Source organism: Juglans regia, chromosome 10, assembly GCF_001411555.2.
Source record: "Juglans regia cultivar Chandler chromosome 10, Walnut 2.0, whole genome shotgun sequence".
Lineage (NCBI taxonomy): Eukaryota > Viridiplantae > Streptophyta > Magnoliopsida > Fagales > Juglandaceae > Juglans > Juglans regia.
In genome coordinates, this window is record NC_049910.1 from 35278891 (window position 1) to 35295413 (window position 16523).

Here is a 16523-nt window from a genome sequence, read left to right on the forward strand (position 1 = left end):
TTCACTTCTCTTATGAGGCCTTTTATAAGGAGAAATAGTTGTTTCGAACTTTCTACAATTTATAGAGCGGAAGAAGATAAGCTTAAGCTCGCGCAAATGCTATTGGAATCTCTTCTTTATCCTATTTCTCTCAGTGCCCTCAATATCAAGTCCAAATTAAGGGACTAATTCAAAATTCCCTGTTTAGGGTAGTACAGTCGGATTTTGTGCATGGGTTATCTATATTGGACCCTCTGGGCCACATAGTCATATGAACAAGCTGCATGCCCACGACGGGGGAAGGCCCTTCCAATGCCATTTTAATTTATTGGCGACACTGCAAAAGTAGACAAGTTGCCTTAGTTTTTGGAGACAAGAATAAAGACGACTAATGAAAAGTAAAATAATCAAAACTATCCATGTTTTATATTGAATAAACTATATATGCATTTCAAGTAAAATGAAGATCAGTATCTTACTCTGTCTCCCAGGCATAAATAAAAGCAGATCGAAAAGTTATTTATAAGATCTGTATTTAAAGCAAATCTGATGATCTTATATATGTTAAGAAAAAAATATATATATAATAAAGGGTTATTTTAATATAAAATTATGGGGTGATGCTACTCATGATAGATTGTATTACTCGATGATACAGTACTACTACTAAGCGTTGCATCTTTTGATGAAAGGGTGCCAACGTACAGTACTACTATTATTAATAGAAGGGAATGGAACCATAGCCGATCATCTAAACAGAGTCTGTAGTACTACTTCATCTATATATAAGGGTATATGGAGATGGCGGATGGACTAAATTAAGCTTTATGGTATATATATTTGGGTACATGATTTTTATGCGCAATCTCATGTTGTCTATGTTGCAATATATACTGGCGCCATGGCATGTCTGAAGTCAGAAAATCATGTAACCTTGTTCTCAAGTATTTTGACCAAACAATCAAGCAGTAGTACTACATATATCGATGTTGTGCAAATACCTTGGGGAGGGCCCCATCGATTTATAAGAAGTTTTGTGTCAATCAGTGTTTGGAAGGAGCACGCGGCTAGCTATCGATTGCTGGCCATAGATGGGATCCCTCTTTTAGCATATATATATTGTCAACAACTCAGAATTCCGATGTAGTTCCGGCCAGGGAGGGCCCTTGCAATTGCATGCATGGCGGGTGGGTCATTTTCCCATATCATAATAAATCATTGCACGTTTGGTTGAGGTAGTCTACAGCTTTCCTTTTTCTCTCTTGAAGACAAGCATATCGCAGCTAGCTAGCTAGCTTACACCCTCAAATTACATCTTTGAGATATATAGATGCTTTTATATTTGTTATGATCATCATGATCACTCCTATATATGCTCTTTTTAAATATATATATTTTTTTAACTAATTGGTTAATTACATGGAAAATGATTTAAACGGTACCGTATTTAATTTGGAGTAATGTTAGGTACCTCACGCAAGTCATTTGTAAAAGTATCAGGAGTTTCACTAAAAAAAAAAAAACAGGTTTTTTTTCAGTGGAGTCGGCCACTTTTTTACAAATTAGAATGCGTTGAGACTTGTCTATTTAAGATTTGTACAAATCATTACTCATCTGATTTTAATAGAAGCATTAATGCTTGTTATATTTACATGATCTAGTCAATCATGTCTTCCTATGAAAAACATTATGTCACTCATGCACATAAAAAAGCTGTCAATATAAGTTGTATAAACATGATCTATATATTATCTTTAACATTTTCTTCCAACAGTTTTTGAAAATGAAAATTAAGTTCTATGGCTGGCGTGTCCCATTGGTTGATTTATATGACCAAGATATATATGCGTTACTGTTTCTATGAAGTTACATGAAAAGAAATTAATGCTTCAATGGTTCTATAATTTGTCCAAATTAATATGATCATTATCGGTTTAATGTACTTGATTGGTTGGTTAAGAAGCATAAATATTTGTGAAAACTAGGACTAAAAGAAAGGGAATACATTGGAGGAATTTCTAATCTCTTTTCCACCTCCAAAATAATATCTTGGCCAGAGGTTTAAGAAAATGAGTAATGATATACACACAATATATTATGTAACAATATTATAAAATGAGAGTATTTTTGTAAAATTATGTTACTTTTATAATATGTTTTACAAAAATACCCCTAATTTAAAACATAATTGTATAAAGTGTTGTAAAAAATATTGTGTGTAAATCATTTTCCTTAAGAAGAGAGGTGAGAAGCATGTATTGTGCATCATATTTTTCTTTCATAAATGAGAGATTTTATAAATAAAATGGATATCTCATCCTTCTCTTCGCCAATAATGTCATATACAATTTTATAGTGCGTAAATTTCACGAAATCTTTCTAGAAAAAAAAATTAGGATCCATTATTATAAAAATAATTTTTTCATGTAGATTCTAAATTTAACTACTTATTTAAATTATTTTTTTTTCAAAAATAAATATATACCTGAGGAGGATATTTCCATATCAGAATTGTGATCTCTCTGTTAAGAATAAATATAAATAGAAGTTACTATTAGGAGTATCTATTTTGCATACATAATATGACATCATCCAGACCACATATCTTTATAAATAAATATTAAAAATAATCAATTAAAAATAGTTATACAATAAATATAAAATATACACTATTATAAAGATTTGTCCATTACTCCTCTGTTAATATTGAGCCATTTGGCAGAGCTTTTCGGCTTGCCAAAATCCACAGAATCTTTCAGCAGTGCAGCCCAGACTTTGAGAGAGCGGAATGACTTGCCAACGTCAGGATTCCTGTTTTTTTCATGTTATCGTTAAAGAGTAGAAGACTGTTCTCTTTAAAATCAAACTGAGTTGGCAACAAATTCATGATGTTTTCCTACGTAGATTAATACCATTGCAAACTGATTACTTTGTGCGCCCAAATAAACGTATATGAAAAGAAAAACAACTGAACTGAACCTGTTTTAAGAAAATTATCTGACCAAATTCTTATACAAAAATGAGAGAAAAATAACTAAATAAATGAGTCATATTAATATTTCATTCTATTCAAAAAATATACGAACAGCAATTAAACTGATTTTAAATATTTATTTTTTTGAAAAATGCTACTATGTTAACGTGTCACACTTCCAGTAGTTGCTTTTATCAAATATTTAAATGATAGTCATTTAAAATGTTTTGCATAGGAAATATAACTAAAAATAAAAATATATGAGATGAATAAGAACATTGAGCTTTTTTTTTTTACTCAAAACTCTCGAACTTTAATATAATATCGTTAGGGGTGAAGAGCAGTTATGCGTACCACCAGAGAACGGGTGAGCAACCCGCTTGCCGCAAGCATGATTGCGGACGGGTCGCTTAAATTTATAAACATAAGAAAGCAAGTTTCGAGCAAGATACCCACCCGCCCGAATTTTCACTGCCCGCTTAGGCATATAAAGCTAAAATCCTAACTTTTTTATCCTACCCTATTCTTTTTTCCTCCTTACAGCTACACGAAACCTCTTCACCACCCGCTTGTTTGACAAGGATGAAAAGCTATGGTGGAAGAGATGGGTCATGGGTGGGGTGAAAGATGACCATCCCATCTAGGTAAGTTAGGAGTCGAATATGATTATTATCTATTCTAATTATCGGATATCAAAAGATATCCTCCAAAATTTTTAAAGAATTCTATTCATTATTATTTTTGTTAGTTTTTATATACTCAATATTTTTTAATATTATATCAAATATTAATGTACGAATAAAAGATAATAAATAGTTTCGAATCAATTTTAACTTTTAACCATAGCTCCACAGCATATAAACTGTAGGAAAAATATTTGCATCAGTCCTACACCAGCACACACTCAATCTATTGAGTGTAAAAAAAAAAATGATGTGAAGTGTGTGCCGGTGTGGGGCTGATGCATAGTATTTCCCTAAACTGTATATCGGTGCCACGTCAGCGGCGGTCGCAAACATGCATGGCACAGGCGCACAAGTTAACATTCACTCCAGCATAACTCGCCGTCGCGTATACGAAACCCCGTGCGCATCTATTTTCCGTAGCACACCCACGGCGCACGTTATCCCAAGTCCCAACTTATTGTGAAGTTCTTCCCAGTTAGCAGCTGTTGAACTGAACGCGTCTCTCTCACACTGTTTAAAGACCCTTAAAGATTTTCAAATTAAAAATAAAAAGAAAAAACAACAGACACTGACACACATTCGATTTTCTTTTCTATTTTTTATTTTTGAAAAAAATTAAATTGTATATAAAAAGAAAGGAACTCTCCTAGTTCATGCTATTTTCAACGAAGATAGCCTCTCCTCCCCTCGATTCAGATCAATCAGCCACGCCCCTCTATATCGCCCTCTGTTTCTCTCTCCCACACGAGAAATACGAGAAAAACCCACGTCAAATCCCCACGAATCTCACCCGCCCACCTGATAATCTCACGCTCCTGAGTCACCAGGCCTTCGGGTTCTCCACCGATCAGGAACCATATTGCTTCTCAGTACGCAACTATGCATTAATTTCTTCGTTTTTCTTGCGGTATTTGCGGTCTTTGTTTGCTTATTATTGTGCTCGTTTGTGCGTCGTCACTGGGTTTAATGCAGGTGAGCATAGAGAAATGGACGTAAGTTCTGCGTGTGTGCTTGTGGTGGTGACATGCAGTGTGTGAACACGTGGTTCAGAGAGGCTTCGGGTGGTGGAAATGGCGAATCAGGTGGTGAAGGTGAGGAGGCAGACGATTGTGGCGTGCATGACTTGTCCTTTATGCAAGAAGCTCTTCAGAGATGCCACTACAATATCCGAATGCCTTCATACGTGTGAGTCTCTCTAATCTGCTTCTTTGTGGTTTAAATCTTGTTTGTTTTGTGTTTATGATGCCAATTTTGAAAATTTCCGTTATCCTGGTGAGTTGTTCTGTCATTTTGTGGTTCTGGTTATCTGGGTTATCATTATTTCGGGTTTTGTTTTCTGGGTTTGGCTCCTATTGTTCTGGGCATTCGGTTTTAGTATTTTTTATGTTCATCGGGATCTTTGTTCCTCTCTCTCTTCTCTGCGTACTTGAAAATTAAAATCATTCGATCGATCTATTACTTTCTGTAAACAAGTTTCTGTTTCATAAATATACGTGGTAAAGAAAGATTTGGATGTTTGATTGATAGTGATAATAATGGAGGGCCTTTTGTTATAGTAACTATGCAAGCATTACACCCCTGCAAGAGCTCTTGGGATTAAAGCCTCGTACATGCTAGATTTAGCTGGGCTTTGGGTGTGCAATGTGCTTGCCCATGTGCGAGCCCAGGAGACAATAATACAGTTTGGCCGTGGGAAATTGAGGATCAAGCGATCCTTCAATTCTCTTTTTGTCTGTAATCCATAATGTAAATTGCTCGATCAAGTCGGTCAGAAGACTCTTTAGGGCAAGACTGTATATACAGCTATTGTAAGCCTTACGTAGAAAAAGGAGATTTTAAGTTTGATAATATATTCTTTCATAGTCCTTTCATGTTTTTTTGTTTATCTTTGTTTGAGTGGTCTTAACCCAGAAACGCTAGTGGACAGTATCTATCTGTAGCAATTGATGCTCTGTATCTATAAATAACTCAAAATATGCTTTGCCTCCTCTTAACTTTGCTGGCCTCTTTTACCAAGCTGAAGAGTTTGAACACTTGATATTGACATATTTCTTTTTTTCATAGTTCTTTATAAAGTTATCGATTCAATGAACAGATGTCAGATGATTTGTCTTTTGAACTTCATCCAGTTTGCAGGAAGTGCATATATAATAAGATTTCAGAAGAGGAATTAGAATGCTGTCCAATATGCAACATTGATCTGGGTTGTGTCCCACTGGAGAAATTAAGGTTGGATCTCAGCACTATACAATCTCAGCAACAAATACAATCTCTCCCTCTCCAAGTGGCTTTACTTCCAACGTGGTGTTACCTAAGCTACATATTGCATGAATTGGGATTGCATAACAAGTGATAACTTCTGGTTCATATCAATGGCTAGTTATATTATCTATCATTCCATATGCTAGTGCTTTAGAGGCAGTTGTTTAATGACATTGCACGTGTATAAGGCTAATACAATTTGCCTGCAATCTTTTTTTTATTTTTTTATCTGAGAATATGCCAATTTGTCAAGCTTTTGTCATAAAATTTAGGTGTTCCTTTTGGTGCTAGGTAGGTATTAAAATGTTGGTAATATCTAAGAATGTGGAAACACAGTAGTATGGGTTGAATTTGCACATGGCATACTTATTGGCGTGTGGCTTGTCGGAACAAATTTTTATATTATGTTTCCAAGTGTTAATATTTATGATGCTCTTAGCATTTCTGGCAATTTCTTGATTATCTCTGAGAGTTCTGCTTATACAGCTCTTCTGCATGTATGCAAGTGGGTGGATTTGCATTCATTTAAATGCGCTTGATATATAATATCATAAATTCCAGTTCTTCTTATGCCAAATTTCCATTTCTCATCCCACGTTCCATTCTGTGGCAACTATAAAAATATGATCGCTGAGCAGCATGCAGATTTAGTTAGTATATTAACCACAGTTAAGTGGATGCTTTAGATGTGAATTTGTTCTGATAGTTATCCATACTTATTGATCTCTGATCATCAGGCCGGACCACAATTTGCAAGATGTAAGGACAAAGGTTTTCCCTCTCAAAAGAAGAAAGGTAAATGCACCTGAATTTGTGCCTTCAAATACATTACCAGCCAGAAGAAAGGAGAGATCATTGTCATCATTGGTGGTCAGCACTCCCAGAGTGTCAAACCAGGCTACCATGACTGGAAGAAGATCAAGAGCTGTTGCAAGAAAGGCCATTGCTTTAAAAGGCTCCAGGTTTTCCATTGAGAAACCCATTAAAAAGGAGGAAGATTCTGTGGATGATCATCCAGAAAGTTCAAGCTCACCTGAGACTTCAAACAAGTTTCCACTAAATACTGGGCAGGTAAAAGGAGGCCAGCATGCTGCTTTCTTTTCTTATGCCATGATTTTTATTTTCGAGTCTGCCTACATGTTTTTCCTTTCCCAGTGGCTCAGAAAGATTGCATCTGGTCAATTTTACTAATAATTTTCATGCTTGTATATTTGACTGGTATAGTGTTCTTCCCCTGGTGAGCCTAGCCATTCCACCTCCATTAAAGAAATGGAGAATGATCCCGAACCATGGGAAGCAAAATTGGATCTCTGGAAACCTTTAAACTATCTGGTGGAAGTTGCAAATAGGACTAAAGCTTTCAAGTCTAATTCACAGGGGTCTGATGCTAAATTAGAACCTATACAAGCTAATGAGAGCGAAGGTCAAGTGCGAAAATCCAAAATTAAGGAAATTAAACGCAAGTCTAAAGTTGAGGATGAAATGAATATCACTGATCCTGCCTCTTCGGAAATAGTAAAACCCAAAATTCTGAGAAGGGTTCGCCGGAAAAGGGAACCTGCTTTTGGAGAATCAGGTATTTCACCCCAAGCTGTGCTGGATGCTGCCAATGCAAAACCCAAAAGAAGACCCGGTCCAGTTTGGTTCTCTCTAGTAGCTTCTGAAGACCAGTGAGAAACAACTTTAGCTTTTAAACTTTAAATTATTATTATTATTATTATTTTATGAAAATTGGATGAATTTGCTTGGAAACATAGACCTCCTTTATTTATTGCTTGGTATTGATGGTTTCAGAGAAGGAAGTGCACCCTTGCCACAAATTCCTGTAAACTACTTAAGAATAAAGTAAGTTTCTTTCGCCTTTTATATGTTTTTAGGCTTTATTCATTGTACTTGATGAAATAAGCTCATTCCTTGTTGTTTTAGCATGTAAGATCAATTCAATACATTAGCATGTATTTGTACAAGCTTGTTTACGCAGCTATACTCTATATATAGGAAAATATTATTATGTAGCCTTTAAACTTTGAGATAATATTAACACCCACTTGAGCTTTGACTGCTTTTGGTGCCAATATTAGAGCACAAGGTGGACACATAGATAAAGAAAGACCTTAACTTGTTAATTATTGATTTGACATCTCATCTAATTACTTGACTGTGTATATTTTGATGGAGTATGTATGTGTCAGTGTTACATTTATAAATAACAGAAATTGCAGAATTATCCTAATTCGAAAGTGTTCTGAAATCAGTTATTGTAATTGATTAACCCTGAAAACCTACTGGGGGAAGTCCTTCGCTTGATATTGAGCACAGGTTTCACACATGATAAACACTGCTATAGTGATTTTAGTTTTAAATATTTTAACGAGTGTCTATATCATGGATACTTCTGGTGATCAGGTCGAGCTGAGCTTCCTAAGCAATATATTCTTCAGCTGCTGTCACAAGCCTTGAACATGGGGTTGGTCTTTTTTCAGCTCTCATATCAACCATTGCGCTGAGTGTGCTGCTTCTCAGCCAATTCAAACATCATTTTATTTTGAGCTGGAAAATTTTCAAATAAGTTGTTTGAGTCACCTTTAGGTCCCTACGATAGTTACATATCTCATATGAAACTGTATATAATCTATAATTCTCAGTTTTCTCCCTAGATATACATCTTATACATCTTGTTTTGGGAGAGGGAAGATCACAAAAATGTATTTTTTTTATATAGCTGAACCATCTATGTCAAGATGATAACAGCAAATATAAATTTTTCTGGCATGTTTAGTACATTATATGTATGTGTAGACCAAATGGAAATTGTTCTGTTTTCCATATTGAAAATATGGAACTGTATGAATAAGTGGCTCATGTTCTGTATAAGGAGCATGGAGAGTAACACTGAAGTTCTAGGATTAAAAGCCCAATGTGGAAGCATAATGGCAAGAGCTGGCCCATATTAAGCTATATAGTTTGTTTGTTTGCCGGGGGGAAAACAGAAGATTTATTTATTTATTTTTATAGCTATATATTAGGCTCAGCTTCGTTGGTTCAATAGGTTGAGGGGCAGGGCATAGCCCTTGCAGTATGGTAGGGCTAGATTTGGAATTTTCAGTTTTTTGTACAAGTAGAATTTCGGGAGCAGCCTAGAACACCTGCTAACACCCATAAACGACTGCTCAGTAATAGAAGAGGTAGGGGTGCAGTCTGCAGAGAAAGCTAAGACGTTTGCCTAGAAGTAACAACCCTCATAACCATGTACTTATTCTCATGTATTGAAAATGAAGCCACTCACTCTTGTGGACGTAGGTACTTTGTCGAACCACATAAATTCCTATGTTCAAATTTTCTATTTTTCTATTCTCTTTTTCATGGTATAATTATTGTTGTTAGCTTCACAAATCTCGACAGGAACTGTAACTTCGATTTTTATCCTCTCTTGCATGTGTAGCATGCAATCAAGAAGCCTACCTACAATGTCCATAATGGAAAATTTAACGACCTTGGAAATTGTTTTTGTTAGTGGTGCCCAGGATTTATATTTGTCGTGTTTGTTTCTTTTGTCACAGGGATGGAAATGTACCTGTTTCATTTATCCAAAAATATGTGATGAGGAAGCTAGATCTTACCAGTGCAGTCGAGGTGAGTGGATAAATCTGATTCGAAAGACAATCTCTGATTAAGTAAACTGATGAGAAAAGTTTTACTGTTCTGTTTAGTTTTTGTGGTGCATAAATATCTCTTGGTTTGCCCTTGTATATTTTTATATATTTTATGCAATTTAAATACTAAAATTTAATTGTAGTTGTCTTTAAGAGGTAAGAATCTAAGATTATAACATGTTGCATGTCTTTTGAAGAGGTGCATTCCCAGTCAGTTTTTCCTTAGAATTTTTCTTTTAAAATGGGAAATTAAAATTTTCATTTTTCAGCTGGTATAGTTTAGGCAGAATATGTAGCATAAACGCTGCCTCATGGGTTATATTAGCAAAAGTATACGTTTCGTAATGTCCTTTCAGCTGCTGAATAACAAACAAAATGTGGGTCATTGTCCAGTGTTTGATCCCAACTAAGTATGATCTTGGAGTGGTGGCTTGATACAATCCTACCTTCAGCGATCGACTCTCAATACTCAAATAATTAATTTGACTTTGCAGTCTAAGATTTTACTCCTGTCCTGGATGATGGTCCCCTGGACTATAAACAAAATAATTGTTGCATTCCTTAAATTATTAACAAGCAATGTAGCCTGCAGACTGCAATGAAGTAACACCATTGCCCTTCCCTTGGTATTTATTGGATTATATTTCCATAAACAAAGGTTGGTGTTTCCAGTCCACTCATTGCTAACCAACTCAGTTGATACTCTTGCAGGTTGAGATCAAATGCATGGGACAGCCAGTTGTCCCCACCTGGAGACTACATAATTTAGTTGATTTGTGGGTACGGACGGCGTCAACATCAGAACAAGTTCCAGCCTCCATTGGGTCCCCGGCCAAGGATTTCGTGATGGTGCTGGCCTATGCTCGAAAGGTTCCAGAAACTTGATCATGGTTTTCTTCATCTACTGCCATTCACATCTTCAATAATCTAAACATACTCCTCGTAGAATCTCAGTGGTGATAGAGTGGCACTGTCTGATCCGGCATGTATTTTATGAGTCATAATAATTGGTTCCTTCACAGGCAACATTTTCCTAGCGACAGCACCAAGGGTAGGAGGGGAGAAATAGGCTACTAAAGAGTTTTCTTAATGTTACTCACATGTTGAGACAATCACAGTGCCCCCTATAGTATAGTATGGTCTTGGCAAGGTCTGCTTGTTGACTGTTGCGTAATTAAGAAGTCCAATCTTCACGTGTATGGTTTATTATTCAGATCCCTGCATGTTAAACTTTCTAGCTGCTACTTGTTCATCTTCCTTGTCAAGAGGTGTACTTTATTACATTCTTAGGAAAATTACCAGCAACATGCTGGAATTACTCATGTGCGGCATGCCCTAGTTCTCACCCTCTATCTTTAGCTCTCCAAAGAGTGCTGCTACACCCACCGACGGTGTAGCCCGAGACATTATCCCGAGAAGGCCATTTGGTCCCTTTTTTTATATTCTTAAACATTTGTTCAAAAAAATTCACAACATCATTAAAATGTACTTCCTTAATCACTAGTTAAAAAAATTGAAAAAATGTCTTGGGACCACCTCTCGGTCGCCGAGGCATTTTCCTTCATTTTAATCTTGTTCCGGAAAATGAAAAGAAATTTGCCATTCCTGTACTGGAATTGGGATTTCACCCTAAGAATTATTGATATTTCCTACCTAAGCATTTCATTAAAATAAAAGAAACAAGATACATAAAAGATGAGGTAGGGTCTCCGATATGAGACCAATAATTTGGTTCCATCCATTCCCCCACCAAGGGAGAGCTGTCTCAAATAACGGTTTTGGACAATCAGTTGGGGGGCTACGGTACCATGATAGACTCTCTGTTTATTTGTCTTACATTGCTGTTCATTGCTTTAAAATGGTAAAGGAAAACAGTAACATCAACTTGGCTCGAATGTGTCTAGAAATATGCACATGTGACTGTAGCGGCGCATGAGAGCCATGCATTGAGGAGTTGGGGTTGGCTGGATAGATTTGAAGATTCACCAAAAAAAAATTATTCATTTGTAGCTAAGTATTTTTTGTGAAAATGATTATTTTTGTTAAAATGAGTCTATTTTCATTATAAATAGTCATTCTCGTAATTAATAATTCATCATAAATACTATTTTTTCTTGTAGTGATTCCAATTTCAATGGTAAAGTGCATGTAGCAGCCGAAAGCTCTAAGGCGTAGGTTGCGTTAGAGCTTTCGGCTGCGCGCATGAGTCTCCCAGGCCGATCATTTTGAAAATAACATGGTCGACAATTGTAAATTTTTTTATGACCGAGAAAATTAGATCCAACCCTGGCCTAGCTTCAAGAAAGCAAAAATAAAAACATGAACAAGAAACACTTGCATACAAGGTGGTCACGGGAGTTAAGAAGGAGAGAAAGATACTAGTCTTATGAGTTTTGAGTAGAGAAAAACTTTAGAGAACGGAACTAGGGACTACCATAGGAATTGTTCTTGTTTGTACTTCGTAGTGACATTGGTTTGATACTGGAATTCATTTATTTTCACAATTTATTTTAATTAATATCATTTTATTTCATCTAATTATTATATTTTTTTTAATTTTTATATAAAATAAAATAAATAATTTAATTTTTTCAAATTTTAAAATAAAAATAATATTAAAAAAATATATTTTAATAATATTTTACTTAATTTTTAATTTTAATTATCACAATTTTATTGATACTGAAAAATCAGAAGAGCGTTGAAATAATAAGTTTCGGGAATCTCACCTACATCATGAAAAGCAGATGTAAATGCTTACTACCCAATTAATGGGTTTCAACCGATACCCAAAATTGATGCCTAGCTGACATCTACACTTACATCAATAACGTCTAATTTATTTAGACAATTTTCACTTCTTTTTTATGCTTATTAATTACTTTATTTTTCACTTTCAAGTTTTAAATAGATAAATACATTTTATAAACAAATAAATCCTACTAAAAAATTAATTTTTTATACTTTTTTAAAATAAAATAAAGATTTATATCAAATTTATCTATTGTAAAATCTTTTTTTTTTCTACATACTACCATTCAATAGGAATTTCCCCTTTCTCCCGGGTCAATGGAACTTAAAAGCATTTCTTTTATTTCTTTTAGAGTAGTGCTGCTCTAACCTGAGAACCCACAGAAAAGGTAAAAAGTATTTTTTTATTTTTTATTTCTTTTATTTTATGTATTTTTTTAATCATCATAAATATTTTTTTATAAAAAAATTATAATATCATTAAAAATATTTCTTTAATTATTAGATAAAAATAAAAAAATAAAAAAACATTCAGGACTCAAATTCAAATCTCAAAACATTTCTCTTTCTTTAATGATGAATCAAAGAAATCATTCTAAACCAACTATTCTTACAATTATTACGGCCCATTTGCTTTCGTGGTTTTCTTTAACATCAATGAAAACCAATTAGATGAGAATTCTTCATCGAAATTGTTTCGAAAATTTTCAAAATTATTTTTCATATGTCTAAAAGTCTGTAGAATAATTTTATAATATTGTTGCGACTGCTCAATCATCTCTTTAGTTTTGAATAATGATGAGATAATTTCATCCATTTTCATAGATTGATGAAGTAGTTGCTAAAGGAAAACTTGGCTGTGATACTACTTGTAGCACACCTCTAGTTACTTAAAAGAAAAATAGACTGAAATTGCTCATTTCGAAGGGAGCATCTCCATAGAAGAAATGAATAAAAATATAAGAAAAATGAAATAAAATTTTTATTAACTTTTTGAATGTCCCAACCCTAGAGCTCTAGGCTCTTACATAAAGGAGATGACTCATACATGGGCCCAGGCTAACACACTAAAAACATACAAGAAAATAAAATTAAGGCCCACTAGCTATCTTGTAGTTCAAATACATGCTGAATTTGAAATTGTAAATGAAATTAAACTGGTCTAAGGCCCATAGCCCATGTCCTTCATTCGGAGACTGTGACAGACAACGACGGCCCCAATCAGGATCAAAACTAGCACTTTAGCCACACATCTATGAGCACCAGAGCAACTATCGTGACAACCGCCAGCGAGGCCAAAACGACGTGGTCATTGACCTGACGGTTGAGGACAGCCAGCAGTTCTTCGCAAAGGAAGTAGAGGAAGCACCAGGCGGCAAAGGCGAAGAAGAAGAATATCATGGAGATCGAGTGCCCCAGAAGGCTGAGGAATAGGACGAGGAGGACGTGCGCGCATAATTAACTCACAAGTAGCCAAGGTTTCGCTTGATGTAGAGAGTGGCTTCATTGAGCACATGGGGCGAGTGGAGGAGGAGAATGGCTGGACTAGCTGTCGCCATGGACTGCTTCTGAGGAAGGAAAAGCGGCTGTGGGAAGGGGTTGCGCCGGAGTAAGATGGTGGTTGGGAATACATTGCCGGAAAACAATCTCCGAACGAGAAGGCTCACACAGATTCTGATATGCTAGCTTTCTAAAAGAGCTAAGACCACGTTGTTAAGGTGGCTTTCAGAATGAACGTCGCCATTCTGTAGCCATGGCAATCCATAAAGGACAATAATAGGATCCCTTTGATTAAAAAAGTTTTTGCCATGGATCCCGCCATGGCAAAAGTTAAGAAAGTCGTCGCTCGTTGACGTTTTTTAGTTTTTTTTTCCTTAGTGATTTTTTTTTTATGAAATTTTCCTTAGATATTAGATATTAAGAAATTGTTGTTTAATAATATTGTAAATTTTTTTTAAAATATTTAAAAAGTGTTAAACAATATGTGAAAAAATTTTAAGTTTTTTTTTTCACATCATTTTTTAATACTTTTAAATATTTTTAAAAAATAAAAAAATTACAATATTATTAAATAACACTTTTTTAATCATTAAATAAAAAAAAAACTAAAACAAAAAAGGGAGCGAGAGTTGGGATCCTATCATTTTCCATAAAGAAATTCAATGTAGAACGAGACATGGCCAACTTTCTTATTTTAATGAGATTGGTCCACAAGGAAGGATCGAGGAAGTATGGAAATTGGCAATCAGCGAACAACAAAAACATGCAAAATAACTGCATTGAATGTTTTTCATACGAGAATTCAAAATAGATAAAAAGTAGTTCTACTTAGGGCTAAAAACCGATGGGTTTGACGCGGTTTCGGTGCCTAATCGATGCCGAACCGAAGTCTGCTATGAGAGGAAAGAACCGGCTGAAATTGGTCGATTGGGGGGAGAGAAAACTGATATTATTACTCTCGACGTAGTGCAGTTTGGTTCTTCAGTTTCCTGTTGGCGTCTTTGTGACGAAGTAGGGATGCTGTCAACGTTTACCATGAGGGAGCAAAAGAAAGTTGTAGGTAAAATGGCGACTGAGGAAGAAGAAGAAGAGGGGCCAGGGGGTTTATTAAATCCATTTTAACATGGCGCTATTTGGCTTTAAGGCGCAGTTCCATATGTTTTTTTTTTCAAGTTCCAAGGGGCAAAACGACGTCGTTTCACTTATTTAAAAGAAATTGCACCATTTTATATACATATATTTAAATGTATATATATAAAGAGTCGGCCGGTTCAGCGGTTTTCCAAGAGTTTGAATCGGCGCCGAATGGATGATATCGGTTTTCATCAATTCCTGCCGCCTGCCGACCGGTTCCTTGCCGGTTTCATTTGATTCCTTGTTCCAGCGACCGGTCTAATCGATTCCCAACCGATTTAGGTGGTTCCTGTCCACCCCTAGTTCTACTCATATGCCATCTTAAAGTCTTATTTATTTTTGCAGATGAGATGAGATGAATTGATATTAAAGTTAAAAGTTGAATAAAATATTGTTAGAATATATTTTTTTAATATTATTTTTGTTTTGAGATTTGAAAAAATTGAATTATTTATTTTATTTTGTGTGAGAATTTGATAAAGTTGTAATGATTACATGAGATGAGTTGAGAGGAGTTGTGAAAACAAACAAGGCCTTATCTCCAACACCACACACCGATGGTGTGGCATTTTTCTTTAATTTTTTTTTTCTTTCAGTAAAACACACACTTTACCCACATTCTCCATGTTTTACCCCCAAATCATCTAATTCAAAATTTCCCCTCCCCCACGTTCTTCCTCCATGCCTTCGCCCCTTTCCCCGCCTTGCAGTACATCTGCCACAGTCTAGTGCCAGCAACGACTTCAATCGACAAAAGAAACTCACACACAAGTCCTCTCTCTCTCTCTATGGCAATCTCTCTCCCTAAAAAATTTTAGTAAAATGCACAAATTAGTGGTTGCATTTTGGGTTCACACCCACTCGATGGCTGAGTTTGTGTTTCTTTGTACATGGTTGAGTTCTTATTGAACATGGCAGATTTTATATGGCCCAACTCTATCCTCTTTGTTTGGATTTTCCTCAAATACAAACTAATGTAATTTATGTGTTTGAACATGGCTGAGTTGTAGCTCTATATAGAAGGATTGGGTTTCTTTTGTTTTCCACGGAATCTAGAAGATGGACATGTTTGGATTTTCCATAAATACAAGTAATGTAATTTATTTGTTTGTACATGGCTGAGTCGTAGCTCTATATAGAAGGATTGAGTTTTTTTCCTCTAGAATTTGGAAGCTGGACATGTTTGGGTTTTCCTCAAATACAAAGTAATGTAATTTGTTTGTTTGTATGCAGTTGAGTCGTAGCTCTATATAGAAGGATCAAATTTTTTTTCTCTGGAATCTATAAGATGGACATGTTTGGGTTTTCTTTGAAATCTGAGTCGTAGCTCTATTTGTTTGATGCTTGAGATATTGGCTACCACTCTCATATTGTGTTTAGTGAACATGTGACTTAATTTAGGCACATATATACCTTCTTGCAAGAATCTGCAGTGAAAGAGGGACCATAAAGTTGTTGAATTTGTGGATTAAGCTACCAACCTCTGACTCCATTTTATTCCAATCCATCACCCATTTTAAATTATCATCTAGATTTTGTTTGCAACTATTATTGAAAGCATTACAATCTGTGTTTTGTGCTAAT

General features: G+C 35.3%; 1 protein-coding gene across 1 annotated transcript; it reads left to right on the top strand.

The window, feature by feature from the left end:
• Positions 1 to 4256: 4256 nt before the first annotated feature.
• On the top strand, positions 4257 to 10791 carry LOC108980599 (E3 ubiquitin protein ligase DRIP2-like). The gene is made up of 8 exons (XM_018951574.2): positions 4257 to 4508; positions 4612 to 4824; positions 5769 to 5868; positions 6639 to 6972; positions 7126 to 7571; positions 7696 to 7746; positions 9462 to 9534; positions 10266 to 10791. The coding sequence occupies exons 2-8, from the start codon at positions 4710 to 4712 to the stop codon at positions 10437 to 10439; spliced, it is 1293 nt and encodes a 430-aa protein (XP_018807119.1). The 5' UTR covers positions 4257 to 4508; positions 4612 to 4709; the 3' UTR covers positions 10440 to 10791.
• Positions 10792 to 16523: the final 5732 nt, after the last annotated feature.

Bases quoted from the DNA above. Each gene is read 5' to 3' on its own strand.
- LOC108980599 (XM_018951574.2), top strand. From the start codon at position 4,710: ATGGCGAATCAGGTGGTGAAGGTGAGGAGGCAGACGATTGTGGCGTGC. The intron at 7,747-9,461 runs GTAAGTTTCTTT...CTTTTGTCACAG, and splicing joins GTAAACTACTTAAGAATAAA to GGATGGAAATGTACCTGTTT. The intron at 9,535-10,265 runs GTGAGTGGATAA...ATACTCTTGCAG, and splicing joins ATCTTACCAGTGCAGTCGAG to GTTGAGATCAAATGCATGGG.